Raw genomic sequence first — 13,592 nt, 5'->3', positions numbered from 1 at the left:
TGCTTACATTGATTCAGAATTAAAAATCAATTTAAAAAAATTTTTCTGAAGGACTTTTCTCCAGAATATTCTAAGAAATGGTCCTCTCCCCAGTTGATTGTTCACTAGAAAGATGTATTCAGGATTATGTACTAAAAGGTAAGAACTCCTAAAAAGATCACTTTTGTGCCATCAGGAACAAAATCAGAAGCAGCAGCGGGTACACGGGAAACATGCATTTTTCAGTTTATACTTCCTCATGGTTCTCTTGGAGAGCCTCTGGAACTGCTTCGAAGACTGGAGAATTTCATCCCCTAGAAACTCACACTGTTGAAGCTCCGCATGTCTCTGGGCCAATAACTTCATGGATTTATCTGTCACTGTTTCTAGGAGGTCATCCACCTATGACAGATACAAAGAACTGTAGCCGTGTGTGGAAAAACCTTGTCAAAACCGAAAGGGTGCTTGTTTTTCCCGAGAGACAAGTTCAGGAATTGGTGGACGGTTTGCAAATCCCAAACTATTATTCTAATTTAAGTCATAGCAAACAGAGCTTGAAAACATGCATTTACCACCTGGCGGTGAAGACGATCTCATTGCTTCTCAAAAGAAGGCTTTGTACATGCCTTCATTCTAATTGAATTCACTCAATATTTATTAGACACACAGCATCATCCGAGGTGCCCTTAGCAATCCTTCAGCCACCCTCAGAATGCCCCCCACTAACATTATTTCTCCATGCTAATCATTAACTCCATCCCACAGCTGCGCTGTCTAGCAGCGCTGTGTGTTCAGTTCTGCTGGGCCCTCTGTGCTGCTTCTGAAAAACACAAAGCAAAAGCCTTTGTCCACTACCTGCATTTGAAGCTTTCCCACTGTCAGATCTGATTTTCGGAGGAGGTTTTCCATGCTATGTTTCTTTTTTTTGAGTGCTGGAAAGTGGGATCTCTTTTTCAATGAGTACGGAGCCTATCATAAAAATGTGACAAACACTTCAGATTAAGAAGTATCCACATTCTTTCTGTGACGGTGCTTAAATAAGAATTCTCACCCTTGGGACATTCTCTTATTAACTGAACATTTGCCATGTAACAACGTTGAGTTGGAGACCGTATTCTTATTATTTTCCACGCCCCATGCATCTCCTTTGTGCCCAGGGCTCTCTTTGAAGAGATCTATAGGGTGCAGAGAAATGAGATTGGTTCTGAAAGAATATACAGTGTCAGGGGAAAAGCAGGTCATTCGTAAGGGGAAGAAGAAGAAATTGCCTCGGCAGCTGCTGAGCAGTGAGTGGGGAGCTGCTGAGGACCAGTGCCCCAGAAAGCTCATTAGCACTGGATCCAGTTGTTAATTTGGTCTCTTTTCTGCAGGTTTTCTTATTTTCATGGCAGACATGTCTCCGAACATAAAAAGAAAGCTCTGGGTTCTTTTCGCCCCATGCCTGATACTTTCCCTATCGTCTCTGGCTTGCTGGTTATAAGTGCCTGCCCTACTAGTGTTGCTATTGGAAGTCATTCCTAGGTCATGGCTCCTGGCTAAAAGGCCCTTTTTAGTCTTACTGGGTTCACTCTCCCTTGCCCTTGTGGCTAGGAACTCGTATTTGGAATTATTGTTAGACCTACGCCCACTGGGAGGAGGGCTCACATACGGGACCTACTACCCTGGGTCTGAGTTTACAGACAAGTCTGTGAGCCGCCACTCTGCCCAGCCAAGCTTGCCCAGGCTCACCTGTCACTACGGGACCCTCCCAGTTCCTCTATATAGTTGGACTCCTCTTTTTTCTCTCCCATGAACCCAGTCCTTTTTCCTACTGAACACTTACCACACGTGGTAATTACTAAGTTGTCTCTGTGCTTGTCGAATACCTCTATTCTACTGTCAAATGCCTAGACGGTGCAGGCAAGTTGTATCAAACAGGGCCAGTTGCAGCTGGTGGTAAATGGGAGGGAACGCATCTCCTGCCAATGGGCCAGGCTCAGCACATCTCCAGCGGTCATCGTGAGGAATTGTGGGCCTGATTATTTCCAAATCCTATTTTTCAAAAGAAGGCTTAAAAATCCAGATTTTTCTGGAAATAGTCTAATTTGTAAAAGTGACCCATTCATTCAGATACATTGTTGAGCTCATTCTGAGAACTAAACAAAACTCTTCACAGCCCTATTGACCACCTTTGATTTCATGCCTTTCGCTGATCAGCAATTCTTGCCGTAACCAAATATATCCATTTTTTTCTTCCATGGCCAGTGATAATCTGTGTCCTCAGAAGTCTATCTCTGTGCTGAAGTCATTATTATTGTCCTCCAGAAGTTTTAAGGTTTTACCTTTTCCACACAGATCTAGAACCCCAACAGGAATTAATTTTTGTCTCTGGTGTGAGATAGGGATCAAATTTCTTTTTTCCTCTATGAAATCTACTTGTCCCAGTGCCATTCTTTCAAAAAATAATCCTTACCTCGATGCTATGCAGAGCCACGGTTTAATATCTATCCCTTCTACTAAGCATAAGGTTCACAACACAGAACTATGTTTTTTAGATGCCCTTTATAGTCCCCAAACCTAGAAATTGCCCAATACATAATAGGAATATAATGAATACCTAGGACATAAAAACAAAACTCAAAACTAATATTGGTGCATTCTGACAATGATACTCTAGAGCAGCACTGTTCAATGGACCTTTCTGCAAAAATGGAAATTTTCTTTATGTACTGTCTAATACAAGGGCCATAAACCACATGTCATTATCAATCAACTTGAATGGAGCTAGTGCAACCGAGGAAGTGAACTTTTTAATTTTAATTAAACAACCACTTATACCTAGTGGCTACCATTTGGGACAGTACAATTAGTATTCAGCATAGTAATTATGATTAAGGACTCTAGAGCCAGCCCTTCCTGGGTTTGAAACCTGGGGTCTCTCCCACTTATCTAAGCAAATAACCTCCCAGTGCCATCCTTAAAATAAGGATAGAATTGCTACCTACCTTACAGGACTGTTGTAATTATTATTGGAGTTGATATTTTCAAAGCACTTAAAACTGGAACAAAGTTAACTTTAAGTATTTGCTGTATGTATGTATATATATATTTATTTATTAATGTTTGTTATTTATGAAAGAGAGACAGAGCACAAACAGGGGAAGGGGAAAGAGAGGGAGACAGGGAATCTGAAGCAGTTTCCAGGCTCTGAGCTGTCAGCACCGAGCCCGACACAGGTTTTGAATTTGTGAACCATGAGATCATGACCTAAGCCAAAGTCAGATGCTTAACAGACTAAACCACCCAGGTGCCCCATTATTTGTTGCATTTAAAATAATTAGGGCACCTGGGTGGCTCTGTTGGTGAAGCATCTGACTCTTGGTTTTGGCTCAGGACATGATCTCACAGTTTGTGGGTTTGAGCCCCACATTGGGCTCTGTGCTGACAGTGTGGAGCCTGCTTGGGATTCTCTGTTTCCCTTTCTTTCTGTCTCTCCCACACACTCTCTCTCTCAAAATACAATCACTCTCTCTTGAAATAAATAAATAAACTTAAAAAATAATATTAATAGTTCAGGCAATTAAAAAAAATATCCTGGGCAATTTAGGCTCAAATTTATATATACACAGATAAGCACAGGCTTTGGTTTGGAAACTCTTGGACTGTCTACTGCCACACTGTCTATACATGTGACTATCTTTTAATTTCAGTTATAGTGAAATACAATTAAAAATTCAATTTTTTAATTGCACTGGCCACATTTCAGGCTCAAAAGTCCCATGTGGCTAGTGGCTACTATGTTGGACAGTAAACACTTGTAGCCTCACCCAAAGTTCTCTCGGGCAGTGGTGGTCTTACGCATTCCTCTCCACGCAGCATGTGTGATTGACCTGATGCTAATAATATACTAACTTGATATTTGAATAGTTGAAAAATCAGAAAAGTTCAGCACTTTACTGTTGCCCCAATGATAGTAGAAGCTGAACCATTTGAGTCAAAAGTAGAAGAATCAGACCCAGAAACCCTGCTTGTTGTGCCTTAAATTCTTAGAGAAGAGGCCACAAGCAGCAGATTGAGGGGCTTGATTACAAGAACTTTATTATTATTACGGACACTGACTTATATCAAAGTCTGTAGAGGTGAGTGGGGCTTAGCATTGTACCTTCTGCAGTCCTGAAGGAAGGGATGTCACAGACAACCGCTTGGTGGTTCTCCTGGCCCGGAGCAGTGTATTTCCTCGGGTTATCTCCTCAGTCTCTGCTTCTACAACATCAAGTTGTAGAGTCGCTTAGAAAGAAGGAGGGGAAAAAGAACCTGTAAGGATCACAATGATAAACTTTCTTATTAGAGAGTATTGTGGGGGCACCTGGGAGGCTCCATCAATTAAGCGGTGGACTCTTGAGTTTGGCCCAGGCCATGATCTCATGGTTTGTGAGTTCTGCTGACAGTGCAGAGCCTGCGTGAGATTCCTTCTCTCCCTCTCTCCACCCCTCTCCCACTCACACTCATGCTTGCTTGCTCTCTCTCTCTTTCTCTCTCTCTCTCTGTCTCTCTCAAAATAAACTTAAAAGGAAAGAAACAAGAAAGAAAGAAGATGAGTTCTGAAAAGACAGCATTCCATGCTGCCTCAGTAGCTTTTTTCCTTGGGGTTGAAGACAGAAAATGGGTTTGCTTTTTCTTTTCTTTTTTTTTTTAACTTAAAAAAATGTTTATTCATTTTTGAGAGAGAAAGGGGGAGACAGAGCGTGAGCAGGGTAGGGACATAGCGAAAAGGAGACACAGAATCCAAAGCAGGCTCCAGGTTCTGAGCGGTCAGCACAGAGCCCGACGTGGGGCTCAAACCCACGAAACCTGAGATCACAGCCTGAGTGGAAGTTGGACACTTAGCTGACTGAGCCACCTAGGTACCCCTGGGTTTGCTTTTTCTAATCTTACACTTTCTTCTGTGCACATCTGCCTTTTCTTGTGGTCATGACCTCAGTGGTCACCAACCCATTCTGACAAGGTGGTTACAGTTTCCATGTTTGAGACATCATTTTTACCCCTGGGTTGCTTTTTCCTTTAATTATTGTGGAATTAGAAAAACCAACCCTGTAATGTGTAAGACCATCCCTTGAGTATTTGTCATTGAATGAAACAATGTTTAAAGCTATTCACTCCCCAGCCATGTGGCTCAAGGCTCAGTCATCAAATGCCATATTCATTTTCTAGGAGCCATGTGAAATCTAGCCTCCTTAATTTTTTTCATTCTATCAATTCAATTCCTAACATAATAAATGCTTTTATAAAGGAAATTTTAGGGGTGCCTGGGTGGCTCTGTCTGTTAAGTATCTGACTTTGGCTCAGGTCATGATCTCATGGTTCATGAGTTCAAGCCCCACATTGGGCTCTGTGCTAACAGCTCGGAGTCTGGAACCAGCTTCGGATTCTGTGTCTCCCTCTCTCTCTGCCCCTCCTTGTGCATTCTCTCTCTCGCTCTCAAAAATAATAAATAAACATTAACATTTTAAAAAATGTTGTGAAGGTCAACAGGGAAAAGCCACTGTCTTTGGGCCCCAGGTGAGACAGTGTCATAATGTTAGAGCTATGGCCTGAAAGGCATGTTTTCTGAAGAAATGTTGGTATAGATATTGGTTATTCCAACTAAGGAAAATAAGCCAATGCACACAGATGGGAAGGAAGACTTTGATGTCTGTTTCCTGTTAGACTCTTCAACTTCAGCCCCATCAGTATAGAAACATGTTGTCTTTGTTATTTTCAATGAAAATAGATAGGTCAATTCATACCAGGAAATTGCTAGATGCTTGGATGCTAGCATTAGTGACTGCTTTTTCCAGAAGAGAGAGTTTAAAAGGGCAATCAGTCAGCTGAAAGCCATCATTTTTGGAGGTGTTTATTTGTTTGTTTATTTCTTGAAAAAAGTACTCAACAGGTATGCAGCCTTATCACTGTGTGAAATGTGGGACTGTGTGTGAATTCCATACTTGTGCTGTGAGGGCCGTACGCGTTTCCTGATGTTCTGCTATAGAAGACATTAAGAAGCTACACAGGATATTTAGGGCAATGAAGCTGTCCCGGATGGCACTGTAATGGTGGATATATGACATCACACAATGGGGTTGTCATATTATAAGGCAAGACATTAATAATAGGGGAAACTGTGTAGGTGGGGTAAGGAGTGAGTGAGGGTATCTAGGAAGTAAATCTCTGTATCTTCCATTCCATTTTTCTAGTAAACCTAAAACTGCTCTAAAAAATAGTCTATCAACTTAGAAAAGCTACAGAGAATGCGAACATTAGTGGTATTGTTGGTCATAACTCAGGACACCTCCCCCACCAAACAGCATGACTACATAAAAGACTTGAACTTAACAGTTCAAATGCTGATTCTTCCACAGGGTACATAGAAAGTAGATACAATAAAATAAAATGTTTGTTAGGACTCACCCTTCATAAATTATACTCCTAGAATTCACCTATACCCTCCACCGTAGGAAGTAGCTATTTCAAAGGCTGCATCACTACTTTTTCCAGAAACAAAACAAAGGAAAAATCCTACTTTAGTTTGACTTTCTAATATATATGTATGTATATGTATAGATGTGTACATGTATATACATACATATATGCCTGTGTGTTCATGTTTCAATGAAAAAGTAGCATTAGAACAAATACACCACCAGCTGGACTGGGAAGGACCTCAAAAACCATCTAACGCAGAGCTTTTCAAAATGTATGCACAAGCACGTCACCTGGGCTCTGTATAGAATGCAGATTCTGACTCAGTAGACCCAGGCGGGGCCCAAGATTCTGCATTTCAGACAAGCTCCCAGGAGATGCCACACTTTGGGCAGCAAGCAAAGCTATCCTCATTTCACTATTCCTCTTGGCCTTGACACTTAACCATAAGTTGCCTTTGATTACCATTCTGTGACAGCTTTTTCATTCTTGGTTTCATAAATAACCTGGGGGATGGAAGTTCCTTGACGATTCTAGGAAGAAGGCTCTGCGTGTTCGAAAGGAAAGTTTCCTTAGGGTTAGTGGAGGCCCCTCTACCACCATTTGCTGACTTGCGTCTACATTTGTAGGACGTCATCCTTCCCAAAACAGTCTTCACTTTCTTCAGCCAGTTTTTTTTGGTATTTTGCTGGCTTTCGTGAAATTCCATGTCACTATCACCAGACGTTTCCTCTCTGGGCACCAATACATTTTGTTTTACTAAGTTGGTAGACACAGTTCTATGCCATCTAAACAAACAAACAAACAAAAACAAAACAAAACAAAATTTATATTAAGGAAATTGGAAAGTTACAAACCATTCATTTAAATCACCAAAATCCAAACTTGAATTGCAACTTAATCACACAATTCCAAAATATAAAACTGAAGACCAAGAATCAAATCACAGAAACACAAAACCAAAGCAACTCCGTGTTTTGTTACCCAACTGTAGTTAAGTGCGTTCTGGCCACTCTCTCATTTTATCCTCTTAGCTCCCTAAGAGGTAGATCATATTGTTATCTCTGTTTTACTAATGAGTAAAGTGAAACAAAGAGAGGTTAAGTTAATTGGCCAAGCATAGAATGCAGATTTTAATCCCCGTCTGTGACCGAGAGAACACATATTGGCAAATGGGCAACCTTGTCTCGATGGCTAGAGGTGGCTTGTCCTGGCTTTGGTGGTTCCCAGCCTACAGTGACGAGCGTTGGCGAGGGTAGTAAGGGTGGAGTCTCCAAGCCCCATAAATGCTGCAAGTACATAGAGCACTCATTTGGGTAGAATAACTCTAAACTCTCATTTCTAAAATTCCAAACCGTCATACACCATCTTCATCATTTTGGCATATTTTAGTAATACAAATAGGTAATGTTTCTTGCACTAAACACTCCTCAAAGTTCTTCCCTGTATTTTATCTGATTTACCCTTCCTACAGCCATCTCCATTTTACAAATGACAGATAAATCTTCGAAAGGTTAAATAACTTAAATAACCCAGGATCTGATCCCAATGTGTGCGTTTACTCACTATTGTAGAGTAAACATCATCTATATCATGAGAACCATTCTTTAGCTAATATTCTTCCTCAAGTAGCTGTTATCTTTAGTATCATCCCAAACAATATCCATAAAATCCCAGAGATCAAAAAAAATAAATAAACAAACTTTGGGCACCTGGATGGCTCGTTAGTTAAAAAAAAAATTAAACCTTTAATTTTGAGATAATTGTAGTTTTCACAAGCAACCATAAGAAGTAATACAAGGAGATTTGCCCAGTTTCCTCCAATGGTAACCTCTTGGGAAAGTATAATTATCACAACTTCAATACTGTCAAGATCTAGAACATTTCTATCACCACCAGGCCACACCCACTTCTCACTCACCCCCACCATCTCCTTTTTTTTTCCACAAAATTTTTTTGTCTTTATTTTATTTTGAGTGAGAAAAAGATAGTGGGGAGGGGCAGAGAGTGAGGGAGACATAGAATCTGAAGCAGGCTACAGGTTCTGAGCTGTCAGCACAGAGCCCGACACGGGGCTCAAACCCACAGACTGTGAGATCATGACCTGAGCAGCAGTCAGATGCTTAACCGACTGAGCCGCCCAGGCACCCCTCCCCCACCGTCTCCTTAAGCTGTCTTCCATTTGTATAATTTTGTCCTTTCAAAAATGTTATATAAATGGATACAGTGTATTATCTTTTGGGATTTACTTTTTTTTTTCCACTCAGCATAAATCTCCTGGAAATTCATCCAGGTTGTTGAATGTATCAATTGTTTGTTCCTTTTTGCTGCCAAGTAATATTCCAGGATCTGGATTACCACACTGTCTAATCATTCCCTCGTTGAAAGACATCTGGATTGTTTCCAGTGTGGGGCTAATATGAATACACACATAAACATTTGTATGAATATAAATCTTCATTCCTCTGGATGAAATCCAGGTTTTATATTGTATTATGTTCTTTTATGTTTGCAGTATATGTGACATATATTTCTAGTATGGATTAAATTAAGTTCATAACTATTAAAAGATGTTCTTCATATGCCTACCTAAAGTATCTCAAGTACCACCAGTAGGGCATACACATCCTTCAAGAAAATACTGCTCTAAACTGGACCCAAATCATTCAGCTTCTTGGTAGTTATACACGGGAAGTCGTTCAGAAGAGTCCAGGCACCAGAGTTAAATGGTCTTGTTCAACCCAGCACCACACTTCTAGTCGTGTGATCTAACCACTTTCTAATGTTATCTAACCTCTATAAGCTTCGGTGTTCTCATTTGAAAGTGGGTATACTATTTTCAGAAATGTGAGAATAAAAAGAAAAAAATCACGTACTTGGCACCTAATAAACAATAGCTCTTACTAATATGTGATCTCTTTAGGTGAGGAAAAAATGTAAAGGCAAGGAGGAAGCTCAAGCTAGAGGTGAAAAGAAGGGAGACCTTGGGGGCCAGCCTGCCTCCCTTTTGGGACTGGAACAGGAGTTCTTCCAGTTACACATGCACACAAACGCTAGGGGGTGCTATTCACATGTAGTCATTTTAGTGTATAATTACTATAACTCTCTAGCAGATGGCAGTAAAGAGCCTTTAAAAAATTTTTTTATGTTTTATTTATTTTGAGAGAGAGATGGTGAGTTGGAGAAGGGCAGAGAGAGAGACACACACACAAAATCGGAAGGAGGCTCCAGGCTCTGAGCTGTCAGCACAGAGCCCAACGCAGGACTCGAACTCACAACCAGTGAGATCATGACCTAAACCAAAGTCAGACGCTTAGCCGACTGAGCCACCCAGGAGCTCCATACAGCAGTAAAGAGTCTCCATTTTCTAATTTGCCCAAAGACTATTTATGGGCAAGGATTACTCTTTCATAGAGCCCTGTGAGAATCATTTAGTAAAGCCATCAATTTCTACTACCATAAATCTACAGATGTGCGCACACACACACACACTCCCAAAATAATGGAAATACAATTTCAGGAGGCTCAAGAACCCCAAAGGCCTTCTGTATAATCTCTCAGATTAAAAGCACGGCTCTAAGAAGTCTGAATCTAAAGAACGTATCTCCCACACCATGCCCTCTACCCTCATTCCCTATTTGTTTGTTTATTTTAAAGTTTATTTATTTGAGAAAGAATATGAGCAGGGGAGGGGCAGAGAGAGAGGGACACAAAGAATTCCAAGCAGGCTCCGTGCTGTCAGCCCTGAGCCCAAGGCAGGGCTCGAACTTATAAACCATGAGATCATGCCCTGAGCCAAAATAGAGAGTCAGATACGTAACTGACTGAGCCACACAGGCACCTCTCCAATCTATTTATAACATAACTAACAAAAATGACTTTGCTCCAGGGCCTTGGAATGGAACTGTTGCAATTTCTGTTTTGAAAAGGACCCTTCCCTGCCTACGTTTTCAAATATCTTGGTTGGTAATGAACTTATTTTGTTGTATTGCTTCCCCTTTTAACCTCTTTTTCTTATTGAAAGTGGAAATCTCTGCAATATTTCATTTTGTCCAAGGAAGTTCAGAAGGTTTGTGTTGGATGATTCAAGCCTCATAAAAACACCTCATTTCCACATGTCTGAGCTATTGCTCATGAACCTGGTAAGAAAGAAGCCAAAAGAAATTGGAAGATCAATCATCTCATTGATTTTCCAAATTAAAATGTATTATGTTTGGAGTATTTCATGCCTGTCTCTATGGCTTTTCCACTGGCAGGAAATACCAGGTGTAAGACAGTTTTAACGTCACATTAAAGAACTTGCATAGCGTGGAAACAATTTGTACCTATGTCAGGACATATTGCTGGGCAAGGGGGCAGAAAGCTTGAGCACAGACTCTCATCAAAGAATGTACTACTGAATTTTCAAAATCATAGTGTTCACATAGGATGTGTGATGTCTAAAATTTTGAGACTGAAATAACAACTTAGTGCTTATCTTAGTGTCCCATGCTGCATTAAAACTCAAATTCAGGTGGAAAGAAAAGGTTTTCCTCATCACAATTACACTCTCCCGTTCATTAATTGAGCCTTGCACTGTGGCACTAGGCTTCCCGACCAATGTATAAATGTAGCACCTCGCTCCGCCCCCAATCCACTCAGAGACTTCATTTCTAAAGGCATACTGAAAAAGAGAGGCCTCTTTTTCTAATCATCACAATGAATATCGTTTAATGCCAAATCTAAAGCATCGCCCTCAACAGAAAAGAAAACAAATGAATCTCATTTACCTACCTTTCCATCCCCTTCCTTTTAAAGGGGCGGTTTTTCTTTCTGGGTTGCTGGAGTCTCCGGTACTCGACGACTCTTCCACAGGCGCCCTTAAAAGACTTTGGAAGATACGATTGAGGGGGGTCCATTGCTGTCAGGTCCACGTGCGTAGCTGTTTTGGATTTCTTCAGCTCTTGAGCTCACAGCAGCAAAACAAGATTATCCAGTGCCGGAGGCACTTTTAACTGCTGGGCTGTTTGGGGACAAAGTATGTAGGAAAGTTTTGCAGTCTTGTTCTTATTCCCTTCTAGGTGTGAGAGACATCATTGGTGGGACTGGCCCTCTTTACCACCTCTCAGAGGTTGGGGATGATGCATTTGACAGAGTGTTGGGAAATTCCCGTCGGGCAAGGCAAATGCAAAAAAAAAAAAAAAAAAAAAAAAAAAAAAAAAAAAAAAAGGTGGCCTGATTGCCTAACCACTGTCATTTGGGTTGGTAATAAAATAATCACACCAATTGATTATCGCATTCAGGTGTGCCTGTTGGCGTTCCAAAAAAGAAAAGACCCAGTAGGAATATCGCTGACCCTAACTTTTGTCAGATTTCTCAACTAGAGCTGATGAATACTCTCTCAGTCCTGGGAGACACAGGTTAAAAAGGCCAGTTGTTATCTGACCATCTCATAGTCCACTTCAATGTTATTTTATTATATCATAGAATTTTGTAGCAGTTTCTCAAAGCACATGGTTGAAAAATTTGAGTGTCCTTCCCTTCTAGTATTTCCCCGTTTATTTCCTGAGGAAGAGCAAACTCCGCCTCACCACAAGGTGGCAGCAGACACTAGGCTTTATTCCCATCACACGCCATAGCGTTTTGAGTTTTTCAGTAGGAAATAACTGTATGCTAAGAAAGAAAATTCTAGAAAACCATGAGAGCCCGCGATACAAGGATTGCCCTGCTTTTTGCATTTGTATTCATCAGTAATCGGAAGCATACTTCTCGAACTTTCATGTGCACATGAATTACCTGGGGTTTTTTTAAATGCAGATTTTGATTCAGGAGGTCCGGGTAGAATCCAAGAACTTGCATGTCGGATAAACTCTCAGGTGATACTGATGCTGCTGGTCCACAGACACGCCTGGAGTAGTGAGGGTTTTGTATGTTCGAGTACTGTGAGAAAGAGCTTAAAAACGGTCAAGCATGAGGTGTATTACATTGAGAGAGTAAGAGGTTTCTTGGTCCAGCGCCACTGTCGATTCCCTTACCCTGTCTGCTTGTTTTCTCATCTGTAAACTAGGGCTACAAATAGCACCCACGCTCTTGGAGACTGGGTGCAGGTGGTCCTTTGAAAAACAATGAAATACACCGCACCTGATGTGCTTCAGCCAAGAGAGCTTGTGGTTCTCCCTGGTCTGTTTTTCCTCCACTGTTGGAATTCCCAGAACACGATAAATAATGGGTGCTTGAATGAATGAATAAGTGAATGAGCATGTTCTTTAACCACGAGCCAATCATTTCCAGTCCATCACTGGAATAGTTGTCTTAATTCTATTGTGTTTTGTCATACATCTGAATGAAGGAGCTTAATTCCACATTAGGGAAAGAGATCTGGGTTTTTTTGTGTATGTATGTGTCTTGTGTTTGTACATGTTGGTGAGTGTGCAAGCCTCTGTGTGTGTGCAAGACTCTATGTGTGTGTGTGTGCACATGTGTGTGACAGGCAGCACCATTTGCTGCTTTGGCTTCTGTGACAAATTGCACGGTTTCTCCAGGGAGCCCTGGAGCAGATGAAGGAGCTAGAGGTACAAGAGCAGGGTGATCAGAACAGCGAGGGCACAGACAGACACCAATCTGAGCTGATTCTATTTTTAAATTCTAGCTCTGCCCCTAACAGGATATGGTCCTGGGGCAGGTGATAAATCCTCCCTGGACCTCCATTTTCTCATCTGTAAAACAGGACTAGTAACTGCTACCTTCCACAAATGCTTTATTCAATCAGCTAACTGTCAATTACTTGAACGCCTAGTGCACGCTGTGGGATTCTAGATGCCTGGGATACTGGCATACCAATACACAGAATCTCTGAACTAAATTAACTTAAGATGCTGTGGGTGAGGCTGGCAACAAATGAGGAACCTAAGAAATTAACTTTAGCCAGATAGAAGCAATGCTATGAAGAAAATAGAAAAGGGCGATAAGACAGTGAGGCTCCACTTTAGACAAGGAGGCAGGGAAGGGAGGCAGGCCTGCTGAATCCCCGAGCCTTAGAACTGAACACTGGAAAAGATCTAGTCATGTGCAGCTGACTGTCCCATGTAGATGAGTCAGCAGCCACCAAATCCCTGGGGGAAAGAAGTCTGATGTCTTTGAAAACGTACAAGGTATAGTGGCTGCCGCAAAGGTAGGCGGGGCCAAACCTGCTGGTT

At 41.3% G+C, this 13,592-nt stretch overlaps 1 protein-coding gene across 1 annotated transcript; it reads right to left on the bottom strand.

The window, feature by feature from the left end:
* Positions 1–112: 112 nt before the first annotated feature.
* On the bottom strand, positions 113–11,315 carry C12H3orf49 (chromosome 12 C3orf49 homolog). Its single transcript, XM_029917732.1, has 5 exons — positions 11,191–11,315; positions 6,883–7,205; positions 4,121–4,245; positions 835–948; positions 113–381 (listed from the first exon to the last, which is right to left on the bottom strand). Exons 1-5 carry the CDS (start codon positions 11,313–11,315, stop codon positions 184–186), a joined length of 885 nt encoding a protein of 294 aa, XP_029773592.1. The 3' UTR covers positions 113–183.
* Positions 11,316–13,592: the final 2,277 nt, after the last annotated feature.

Source organism: Suricata suricatta, chromosome 12 (genome assembly GCF_006229205.1).
Source record: "Suricata suricatta isolate VVHF042 chromosome 12, meerkat_22Aug2017_6uvM2_HiC, whole genome shotgun sequence".
NCBI classification, from domain to species: Eukaryota; Metazoa; Chordata; class Mammalia; order Carnivora; family Herpestidae; genus Suricata; species Suricata suricatta.
Note: the sequence above shows the minus strand (reverse complement) of the source record. Positions and strands in the feature narration are given on the sequence as shown.